Here is a 12755-nt window from a genome sequence, read left to right as displayed (position 1 = left end):
CTAATTTTTTTGCCCTTAGAAAAATGATCATATGTGAATCACATGATGGATTTGGGTAGAAAGTGATCGAAAATCTAACTTAAAATCAAATTTTATTGATTTGATTTTATTAGGAATGTAAAGTTACCACTTAAAAGATGAAAGAGTACGTTTAGATATGAGTACATTTTGAGATTTTTTGTATACTAATACGTGGATGACCCGACCTGCAATTTAGGATAGGTATCCATAAAATTCAAACAAGCGTCATGGACAATGCTGCAATGCCTATAATTATGATAACAATATTAGGATAACCTACAATTATAGGTTTCTATTAACTTTATAGACAAATAAGTTTTTTAGCATCTTTTTAAATATTGTATTAGAATAATTAATATTAACATTAATAATTTTTTAATTAAAAATAGTAAGTATATGTTTGAAATAGTAAATTTTAGTCATAACTAGAAATTTACACTTTGAGTAATGTAATTTACTTATAATTTGACAGAGGTTATTTTTTAAATTAAACTTACTAATACTAAAAGTAAAAAATTTGCATTTTTAAGTTTAAAAAATCACCTATTTTTGGGTTATCACCTATCTTCATCTCATTCTCTTCTCACGATACGATTGAATAAATCATTTATCTGGCAAAATTTTCCTCTTTGGTCCACATTTTCTCTTATCACAATTGAACAAATTTTTTCCCTGGCAAAATTTTCCTCTTTAGTCCACACTTTCCCTCTCTCCTCATCGATCAATTTTGTGTGTTGCGGCATGCAAACCTAACAAAAAGGGTTGAGTTGTTTACTAGGGTTTAGCAGTGGTGGTAGTCGACAAAAGAGTAGATGAAAAATAGCAGCCAAGAGATTAGACCATTATGTTTTCTTGAAAATCGTTTGATTATATTGCTCTAATTTATTTATCTCATATTTGATTCATTTGTCATAGAGTTGCAAATGAATCGAGTTGCTCGCGAGCCGATCGCAAGTGGCTCAAATCCGATCTAGCTCAACTCGAGCTCTAGTCAAGCTCGAGTTGATCAAGCTGAATTCAAATTCAAAAAAACTAAACTCGTTAGCTTATAAGCCGGTTCGAGCTCGATTATATTTATATATATATTATTTTAATAGTAAAATTACATATATATCCCTAATATTTTATTATTTGTTAAGAAAAATTATTATTTTATTTATTTTTGAAAAATAAAATATTTATTTATTTATTTATTTATTTTTTAATCTCAAGTTCGAATTTTGACCTCGTTGAGCTCTAGCTTGAGTTTGAATTTCATAAAATTATATTAAGCCTCGGTTTGATTAGGTCGAAACGCGACTCGTTTGCACCCCTAAATTTTCAAGATTATCTTGCAAAATTAGGGCTGAGAATTTGAAGATTTTATTGCAACATTGGTGCTGGAAATATCGGCTGTGATTGTAGTTTTGATTGTCTGCCGGCAAAATAATAGGTTGAGTGAATAAGTATGAATCTACAAATTGTATTTTGATTGTCTGCTTGTTTTTAGTTTTTGGTGCTTATCAATCAATTCATTTGGGCGGTAAGCTTTGTAGCCATATGAACCATCTAGGAAATAACTTAGACCCTTTCTGTGAAACTTTGCAATGTGTAGGCGTTTGTATTAAATATGGTTAATTTGGGAATGCATATAAGATGTTTGGTTAAATGTCAAAGAGAATTTTGTATGCTACGATTGATGTCTGTACCGCATGAGAAAAATTTAAAGTTCTAATTGACATATGGACTGTTATTATTGTTACTCACTTATTTTTGAATCTCGATGGTATCTTTCTCCTTCCCCTCTTAAATTATAGTCATTCCAAAGTAATTATAATTAGTGGTATGTTTCCTTTAGTTGTCTAATATGATTCTTCCCAAGTTCTCATGGTTTTCGTTTGTTTGCTTAAATTCTTTCCTCTGGCGAATTTTGCCAACATAAAAGCAGAAATCCTAATTAACCCCTATGTGTGTCACTTAGCCAGATGCTACTCATAAAAAGAAGCAAATGAGGCTAATCAAAAGGTGTTTGTGAGAAGAATTGATTGTGTTTATGAGAAGAGTAATCTTATTTATTTAGCTCATAGGCTAATTAGAAGGTAAGTTTAGCTCATAGGCTAATCAGAAGGTAAGTTGTGGACATTCAATTTTTGGTTCCTTTTTTTTTGGGGGGGGGGAGTTTAGATCAAAATGCGTTATCTTCAGTTGAAATCCTAGTTTTTACTTTCAACATTGTTAAGATGCAAGCGCGAAATACACAACTATTGACATATCAATTGCATAACAATTTAATAATAAACAAATCACAAGTATGACAGATAAACGACACACAATATTTAATATGGTTCGGCTCCACCATTGAGTCTACGTCCACAGGGAGAAACCCGTTCTTTATTATGAGAGGAAAATCCTATACAAGAATATAACTTGAACCCAAGTCCAACTCTTATATACTATCTCTTATCTCCCATGTATAACACTACATATCGCCTCTTGTGTGTCCTTTTTGTTTTTGTATCTCTTGTGTAGTATGGCAACTCATATATTTATAGGGAACATTGTCTGATCAAAAACCTAAATAGTAACAAGAAACCAATTCTAATTTCTAGACTTGTACATAATAGGAAATAACTTCTACTCTTAAACAATATAGGAAATTCCTTGACTACTACTTCAAGTAACTAAAACTAATTACTTCCACATAAAACAAGAAACCTGCTTAAAAGAAATTAAACCAATTTTCTAAGAAATCTCCACTTTGGCAAAAAAAATTTTTAGCAACCATTTGCCTTCAATTATCAAATAATATGGTACCGAACTACACACCCGAATCAATATAGTTCTGATATCAAATTGATTCAATCGATAAATGAACATATATAGTTACCCTGAATCCAACCTCCAGTTGACTCGTGAGAAGGTGCCTCAATTCACCATCTCCCTTTGTAAGATTTTTTCTCACCACCACTTGCAACTTGAGATCTCCTTCTGTGAGTTCTAACCCTAATCATTGAGGCAATCAAGTGGTAAAATCACCATATTTCTTCCCATCCTCAGGACTGTCTGGCCACGTGTGATTTTCAAAATTCCACATAAAACGAAAAACTTGTAACTGTCAGAGTCTTCTGGCGCATGAAAATTAGATCTCTTTATTTCTTTGGGACACATGCCATACCATGGACACATGCCATACCATCCAAAGAACATAACCAAAATATAAAAGTCACTGGGATGAAATATCAACCATTGGAGGTGTGAGAAAGTCTCCACTGATTCACGGCCAAAAATTAACATTAGATTCCACCTTTTTCTTGACCCTTGATTCACCTCCTTAAATTCACCGTCAAGTGTTTTCATGCTTTTCGGCTTCTCATCTTTCACCATCAATACTTTTTGCCAAATCATTGAAAAGAGGATACCACCCATTAAATTGTTCAATTGATCATAGCTACCAACTCACTTGATTTCAATAGTTAACCAGGATCCAACTATGAACCTTGCTCTATTGCACGTGAGCAGTCCAGTCTAGCAACCAATCTCTGATATCACTTGTTAGGATTCAAACACGGAACACACAACTATTGAGATATCAAGTATATAATAATTTAATGGCAAACAAGCCATAAGTATGAAAGATAAACAACACACAATATTTAACGTGGTTTAACTTCACCATTGAATCTACGATCACAGAGAGAAATCCATTCTTTATTATGAGAGGAAAATTTTATACAAAAATACAACTTGCACCTAAACTCAATTTTTGTATACCATTTCTCATCTCTTAAGAATCCTTTCTCACCATCCATGTATAAGACTACATGTCGCCTCTTGTGTGCTCTTTTTTTTGTGTCCCTTGTATAGTATGACAACTCACCTATTTATAGGGAACATTACCTGGTCAAAAATCCAAATAATAATAGGAAACCAATTCTAATTTTTAGACTTGTATAGAATAGGAAATAACTTTTAATTCTAAATAAAATAGAAAATTCCTTGGCTACTACTTCAAGTAACTAAAACCAATTAGGAAATTAGTTACTTCTACACAAAATAAGAAACCTGCCTAAAAGAAATTAATCTAATTTCCTAACAAACATGAGCTAATGGTTTATAAAATATGTGATGGCAGAAATTTTGCTGCTCAAGTTGCCCACAAAAACAATCTTGCATGGAGGTAATATTACAACTTTTTTCTGAATGTGGAGATTTAGATACTAATTTGTCCTTCCCACCCCTTTCCCCCCTAAAAGTCTTGAACTAGCTAGTTGATAGTAATGTGGCACAATGACGTTGAACATGAAGCCGACAAACCCAGATTACCAGCTAAAGAATTTAGTGTATGGAAGGTGTGACAGCCCCACCTCACCCTAAAGCGAACCAAAGGGTTCAGCGGACCGCCTGCCCAACTCTCGCCAGGACTACGGAGTCGAAACACACAAATCCGATATTACGCGAGATAGGACCCAAAAGAAATGAACGATTGAAGACCGCCAAGCTTAAACATGGGGAAAACGCTTTCATATATGCATGTCGCTAGGTTTACAATTCAAATGGAACCAGTGAAACGAAATACATTTAGAGTTTGCTCATTCTCGAGGAGCTATACAAAAGAACAAAAGATTTTCTAACTAGCTCAACTCGCTTCTCAAAATCATGATTTTCAAAAGAGGTTCCTGTAAGGAAAACAAAGATAACGAGGAGGGGGTGAGCTTACGCCCAATGAGGTACCAAACATGTAGCAGAAAAATCAGGTATTTCACGTTATACAAACCAGATACACATGCTCGCTATAAAGTAAGACAGGGGTTAAATTTTGAGTTATTTTGGTAAAATGGTAAAAGCATGAATAGTAAGTCAAAAGTAGGATTTAATCTCTAAGTGACCCATGTCACTTGCATTAATTGTTTGCCTAACTTTTGTCTCTCTCACACCTATCCACTTGGCCACCTCCAAATATCTCATAACACCCGGTAAATTAAACCCAGTATTCGAAACTTAACCTAGTTGACCGAATTTTTCCGAACTTTTCGCACCAGTGGGTCCCACGTCCAGTATACGCTCTTAATTTCTCAAAACCTATACGATACTAGAAAAATCATCTAAACACTAGATCTGCTCCTTAACTATATCTAGAATTTTTGCTAATCACGAAAATGCAGAAAACAAGCCATGAAAAATACGAAAACCTAGAAAATGCAAATTACGGGTTCTCACACTCTCTCCCCCTTAAAAGAATTTCGCCCTCGAAATTTTACCTTCCAAATTTAAAGTAACCAATGGCATGTACCTTCGTCGTCGTCAGAGTCAGAAGAAACGAGATTCTTCATTCCAGTCCCTTCTCCACTTGACGGTCCAGGGTCGGTCTTGGTTGGCTGCTGGGTTCCCTTCTTTTTGGGCACTAAACCCGGGCAATTAGCAATCAGATGCCCGGCGCTCCCACAACACAGACATCTCTTCCCCTTTATCCAAAAATCTACTTCAATATGATTGGATTTCCTACAATAACTACAATTTGTCACACCACCCGCTCCACGACCCCTCTTAGCAAATGGCCTTCCAGCTTTACCCTTTTTCTTTGCATGGAAGATCTTCAGTTGTGGCCTTGCAATTCCTGTCTTTTGAGCTTCCTCAGGAATCCCCATAAAAGTATTGCTTTGTGCCATTGCTACTGTCTCCTTGGAAATCTCTTTGTATTTCCTCTTTAGCTCCATGTTTTGGTGCAAGAGCTCAAGTTTCTCCGAATACTCTTGCTTCCATCGCCCTTCCCAGTACTCGGTTAGCCTCCTTTGAACCTCTATTTCGTCTCCGAGAACCGCGATTTCTTGATACGTATCAACCCAATGTGTCATCGTACGGAGTTGCTGGAACTCAGATGCTAGCCTGTCGGGCAAAACAATGGGTCAATTACATTCCTAAGTACAAATGGCATTCTCGGTCCTTGTCCAACTATTGTTTCCCTTTTCTTCTCTTGGTTCTTGGCCTCGCTTAGTTCCACGGCCACGACCACGTTCGTGACTCCGTCTTCTTTCCATGTGCTAGATATTATATATATATATATACATATTTTTGTTTTTCCTCTCTTTTCTTTTCTTTTCCCCCCAAAGATACTTTAGTAAATAAACATAGCAACAGGAAATTGACTAAAGTATCTAAAATTGAGGCCACCAATTACACAAATAAACATATATGCACATAACACTCCACATATCAAGAAAACAAATGATCAAACATACAAATACGTATCAAATCAGGCAATTATTCATATACACAATTATACAACCGACGGCATGTAGTAACAATATACGAGCGAATCAAAAGAAAAGGGATATATCGTCCCAAACCTTGCTAAAATAACCCCGTCCGGTCTCTCACATCACCTATTATCCAAATGAAATATCCATTAACCTCTTGTACTCATTCTAGTCGAACAAAGCCTATTCATGTTCCCAAAATGCAAATCTCACATACGTAACACCGCCTCAACACTGGAGTACTCAGGCACAAGAATTCGAAATAAGACAATTCACCTCTCGGGCTGGCCAGTCCCAAGAGTAAACCATCTACAATCGAAATTTCCACCAGACGTACCGATCTATGATCCTCAGATACCACAAGAAAAGTTAAGGCCTATAACATTCACAATTCAGAGCTTAGGCTCGAACGAGCACTTAATCCTTCATACCTATTCACCACTTAGTCCAGACTCACTCCGCGCAGAGACCACGCGAAGTAGGCTCTGATACCACCTGTGACAGCCCCACCTCACCCTAAAGCGAACCAAAGGGTTCAGCAGACCGCCTGCCCAGCTCTCGCCAGGACTACGGAGTCGAAACACACAAATCCGATATTACGCGAGATAGGACCCAAAAGAAATGAACGATTGAAGACCGCCAAGCTTAAACATGGGGAAAACGCTTTCATATATACATGTCGCTAGGTTTACAATTCAAATGGAACCAGTGAAACGAAATACATTTAGAGTTTGCTCATTCTCGAGGAGCTATACAAAAGAACAAAAGATTTTCTAACTAGCTCAACTCGCTTCTCAAAATCATGATTTCCAAAAGAGGTTCCTGTAAGGAAAACAAAGATAACGAGGAGGGGGTGAGCTTACGCCCAATGAGGTACCAAACATGTAGCAGAAAAATCAGGTATTTCACGTTATACAAACCAGATACACATGCTCGCTATAAAGTAAGACAGGTAAACACAAGAACTCAAATAGGAAGGATACAGGTGGCTCTCAGGAGCCAGCTTTCCAGCGCAGTACTTGATCCAAGCCGGTTGACTCTCCGTTAACGTATATAGAACCAACACGTCCGTAGACTCCACTTTACACCAAATTCCGTCCACCAAACACCCCTTTACCGGGCCCGCTCACCTCAACAGAAACAGAAATGGTAATACTCGAGTATACCGGAATCAAGAGTCTCAATACCTAAAGATCCCAAAACAGACTACCGTGGTTCGTTATCTAATCGTCCAGGCCCTTGCCGACCCGACTCGAATAACTTAGCCACAGGATTTGAGCTCATAAGTTAGCAAGTAAAAGTTAAAGGTTTAATGGACATCTTGGATTGAATTTTGCTGGGTTTTTCTTGACTACCGGATCAAGAAAATAAAATCTGAATTTTAGAACTACTCGGGAGCCAAGTTGGCTGTAGTTTTATTCTTGTTTTGAATGGATTGGTGTTTGAAGTGAGAATTGGTTGTCAAGAGCTAATGATTGATGAAGCTCTTGACCATTTGAGTAGTTTTGCAATAATTTAATTTTTGGTGAATTTGTTCAAGTGATTGGTTGAAATGCATTTGGAAGGTCCACGATTTGTGAGTTGGAATTGTTTTAATACTTTGGACTTCCTTTGGTTGATTTTGATTAGAATTGAATCTGATGAGACCTAGGGCTAATGATTGATGAAGCCCTAGTGAAATTGATGTTCGAATTGTGTTTTTGCTATATTGGTGACTTGGAATATAATGTGCAAATGAATTGGAATCGTGAAGTCCGTTCTAGTCTTTTGAATTCAAGTATCTTTAAATCAAATTTTGTGGAAATATTCCGCTTTAATATCAAGTGATAGAATTCGAGTTTAGTGTAGTATTATTAGAAAGTAAGATATTGGGACTTTTAAAACCTTGCCGATTTGTTAATTCTTTTCTTTATTTAAACTAGTGTTTCACCTTTAATAAATAATTGCATTAACTTTCAAACTTTAAGTTTTTCACAAAATTATCCTTGACCAATTGTTTTAAAGGAAATTTGTTAAAAACATTAGATTTGAATAATTTAAAATAAAAGACAAAGGGAACTTGTTCGACAAGAAAACTTGTTTGAATTAATTTGGTTCTAGTTTGCCCTCTAGAAGGGAAATACCTTTAAAGAAACCATACGAGATATTTTATTTCTTTACTAGCCTTAATTCCAAGGGAATGATTGATTTGTTTCGAGAAATTAAATTTGTTTTATACAGGATAACCTTTTATATACAAAACAAGAATTTGTTTAGTAAAACTTATAGTTTTAAAACTTGGATTTCTAGGGTGTAGCGAGGACGTGGACTTCGATTCCCAGCTTGACTTTTGAGCTTCACTTTTGGTGAGTGTCCCTGCCTGTTTTATGACTATTTGGTTAAAGTGCTTTATCGACTCGTTGTGTGATAATTGCCAAAAATGATTGCTGATCCATCGAAGTGAGCAGTGTGAACTTTATCACACTAACCTTTCGAGTGGTGACTTGCTTGAAGTGTTTTTCGTGAATATCTTGCTTGCGTTTGCTAAGTGCTAAATTACTAGGCAGGGGAATGTACCACACCATAAGGGTGGGAGGGCCTCTTATCTTGTCCTGGTAATCAAGTGTTGGACGTAAAGTCGTTGGGTGAATCCCTCGATCAGTCTATAACAATCAAGTGTTGGACGTAAAGTCGTTGGGTGAATCCCTCGATCAGTCTATAACGATCAAGTGTTGGACGTAAAGTCGTTGGGTGAATCCCTCGATCAGTCTATAACAATCAAGTGCTGGACGTAATGTCGTTGGGTGAATCCCTCGACCAGTCTATAAATATAAGTGTTGGACGTAATGTCGTTGGGTGAATCCCTCGACCAGTCTAAGGTATACTCGAATATTATAGCTTCCCTATTTATTTACTTCAGTCGAATCAATACGTGTTAATTGTTTCAAGTGATTGCATGATTTTGGGGCACCATTGAGCTTTAGCTCACCCCACGTTTATTTGTTTTCCTTACAGGTTCTGGAAATTGAAAGCTTTGAAACTTACTCATGTTTCTCTTTTGGGGTGTACTTGAATACTATGACTACTTTTGTGGGCTGTAATGCGTTAACTTGGATAATGTACTTTTTATTTTGGATTGCCACTTGAGGCTGGAAAAGTGTAAAACCTGATTATGACATTTGGCTTGTATGTGTTTATATTCGGTCTGTATGAATTTATATGCTTTGGAAACTGTAGACTTTTTCTCTTGAATGTAACGCGTGAGGTGTTTAGGAGTCGCCGATTGGCTAACTTCGGATGCTGTTATCTTTGAAGTTAATGTGGTGTTAGCAATTGTTTTATTTTGGAAGAATCGCTATTGTGCTAGCTTGGGTTAATCTTCGGAAGGATTTGGGTTAGTGTGCCTGCGTGAGTCCTGGCGAGAGCTAGGCAGGCGGCCCGCCAACCCTCTGGTTCGCCTTAGGGGGAAGTGGGGTCGTCACAAACATACCAGCTCTTTATGAGAACAATTGGTTAAATAGTGCCCAAAGGAAAACTAATATGTTTGGTATTTAATGAAAAATAAATATGTGAAAGTTAAAAAAAAAGAGGAGAAATTGCCCATAACATACCAGCTCTTTATGGGAAACTAGCAAAACTATGTTTTGTACCAGTTCTTTATGGGAAATATTCCAGCTCTTTATGAGAAAAATTGGTTAAATAGCGCCCAAAGGAAAACTAGTATGTTTGGTATTTAACGAAAAATAAATATGTGAAAGTTAAAAAAAGAAGAGAAATTGCCCATAACATACCAGTTGTTTATGGAAAATTGGCAGGTTTTGTAGTATGTTTTGTACCAGCTCTTTATGGGAAACATAACAGCTCTTTATGAGAAAAATTGGTTAAATACCGCCCAAAGGAAAACTAGTATGTTTTGTATTTAACAGAAATTAAATATGTGAAAGTTTAAAAAAAATAGAAAAATTGCCCATAACATACCAGCTCTTTATGGGAAACTGGCATAGTATGTTTCGTACGGGCTTTTTATGAGAAACATTGGTTAAATACCGCACGAAGGAAAACTAGCAAGTTTTGTATTTGACGTAATTTAAATATGTGACTGTTAAAAAAAAATAGCCCATAACATACCAGCTCTTTATGGGAAAAATGGCAGACTTTGTAGTATGTTTTGCCTAGGAGAATTGGTTTTTTAATCACCTTCATTAGACATTAAATTTCGATTATTCTAGTTAAATGTAATTACCAACCTCCTGATGCTTTTGTCTATTTAATTAACGTCAATCATCTAAACCATCCGCTGAGGACAAATAGGTCATTTCAGCGCTCTGCAGCGTGAGCAATGGACCCCAACACTCTGCCAAGGTAGCTGGGTGAAATTTTTAAAATGCGGTCATAGTCTCAGTGCAAGTGTCAGAAACCTCAGGGGAGGTTTGTGAAATTATCCCCTTTGTTTAGTACTACTGTTTACGCTTCCTCTTCCATGTTTTATTCCTAAGGCCACTACATTTATGTTAATTCTGTGACACCCCAATACATTTCCAGCAACTGCAAACGCAACATTTCCAAACCGCCGTTATCGGTCACCACTTGCTTTCTTACAAATATTCCCTTCATCGTCCCTACTTGTCAGGTTGCAACGTGGCGCCTTCGTTGCCATATTCTTTACTTTCCACACCTGTGTTGGATATGCTGAATACACTACAGAATTTACCCAAAATTCTATGCATATTGTAGGAATTTAAGGGGAGCAGTGGGGCCCGTGCCCCCAGTGCCCCTACCTTAAATCCGCCAGTGCTTGGTTGGTCTCCTTGTATCTTTTGGCTTGGTTGAGAAACATGTCGCAACCTGCATCCTTGTCAAGGATTACCGAAGGTAGAACTTTAGCCGGAACAGGATTAATATAAGTTCGAATAGCCAACTCAACATCTGAATTCTTGTAATTAGTCACATCTTCATTAAAATCATCTCTCAGACTCTGTATATGCAATACAAGGCCAAGCATTGCAGCACCAGATGTATAGAATATATACGAGGGAACCCCAAATTCATTGGCTACATCAATCATGGAGGTGCAAAACATGTCAATGACAACTCCAGCGAGATCAGACGAGGCAAAATTAGACATTTCTGCAAGAATATCCCTTACACTACTTTTGTGGTTGTCGATAAAATGATACAGAAACGTACTAGAAAATGTCGATTGCGAAGAAGACTCTTCTGGTTTGAGATCAAGAAACCTTATGCGTGAATCTGAAGACTCTGACAGCATACTTGTGTAGCTACTCACCTTTTTATCAAAAGGCAGCTTCATAATCAGAACCGTGATCAATAATTGTTCACCACGATCAATAAGAAGCTTTGCTAGTTCAACAGTTGATACCAGGTGACCCATCCCTGGTGAAGGAATGAAAACCAGCTCTGCTTTCTTCATTTCGTTGATCTTCTGGTTATGTATTTGCTTCAATCACTCGATTGAAGATGAAATTGGAAAGTTAGGCTTTCTAATGTCTACCGAGCTTTTAATAGAAGTGCGTGGTTGTGTGCATTTTGTCCTGTTTACTGCAAGTCTTCATCGTATTCAAATGAATGTGTGCAGATTCTAGTCTTTTGAATAAGAGATGAACGTTCTGGACCCGTCAAGTGCAGGTGAAGTCACTGCTCACATATTCAAGTCTTATCTACTTCTATGGTCAACTTGTCATGCTACAAGTTTCAAGATTTCTCCTTTTTTCTTAAAAAATAATTAAAAAAAAGTTTGAAGGACCTTTGGTCATTGTCTGATTTGGGCCATCATTTAACTTCAACCGGTAATCCTGCAATTGCGCAAGCCTATATCCACGTTGACACCTGAAAGTAGGTATCCTGCTGTACTTTAGAGTTTTTTCACATAATTCTCTTATAATTTTAAAAATTATACATAATCTCCTAATAATTTGAATTGAAGTATCAAATTGATGAAATTTGCATTTCATAATGGAGTCAATTAAAATGTGGAAAGTGCTCATATGTTAAGATGAAAATTATCTGTTAACTATAGGAGGTTTATGTATAGATCTTAAAAACTATAAGGGAGTTATATAGTAAATCATTAAATCATAAGGGACTAAAATGTTATGCATATTATATTTATATATCTTGGATACTTTAATTATTTTAGTTTCTAAGTAAGAGTAATTGACATTTCAGTTAGTTTCATTACAGAAGACTATTTCTGTCACCTTGACACTTTAGTCCAAATAGTGAAAGGGTTTTGTATAACTTTAAAATATAGAAAGGTTTTGTAGAAAACGCTAAACCATAAGAGGTAAAATGTAATTAAGACAAGTTTTCAGCAACTATAAGAAAAACCCTTCCTTCAAACTAAATTGCACCATGCAACCAGTATCAGGTTCTCTTTACACTAACTATGATTTCTTAAATTCCTGGCTAAAAGAAAATTACGGAAAATAAAAAGCTTTGGTTTACGGACATGAATATACTCTGCTTCTTCAAAATTGCTTAATGGATTCCCTTGGTGAAAAA

General features: G+C 36.4%; 1 protein-coding gene across 1 annotated transcript; it reads right to left on the bottom strand.

Annotated features, from left to right (window-relative positions):
• Nucleotides 1–10852: 10852 nt before the first annotated feature.
• Nucleotides 10853–11664, bottom strand: LOC140004404 (UDP-glucose flavonoid 3-O-glucosyltransferase 6-like). The gene is made up of 2 exons (XM_072049560.1): nucleotides 11012–11664; nucleotides 10853–10922 (listed from the first exon to the last, which is right to left on the bottom strand). The coding sequence occupies exons 1-2, from the start codon at nucleotides 11662–11664 to the stop codon at nucleotides 10853–10855; spliced, it is 723 nt and encodes a 240-aa protein (XP_071905661.1).
• Between the last annotated feature and the right edge of the window lie 1091 nt (nucleotides 11665–12755).

The sequence above is a fragment of the Coffea arabica genome, chromosome 5e (assembly GCF_036785885.1).
Source record: "Coffea arabica cultivar ET-39 chromosome 5e, Coffea Arabica ET-39 HiFi, whole genome shotgun sequence".
Classification (NCBI taxonomy): domain Eukaryota; kingdom Viridiplantae; phylum Streptophyta; class Magnoliopsida; order Gentianales; family Rubiaceae; genus Coffea; species Coffea arabica.
This window is presented reverse-complemented; position numbering and strand designations above follow the sequence as displayed.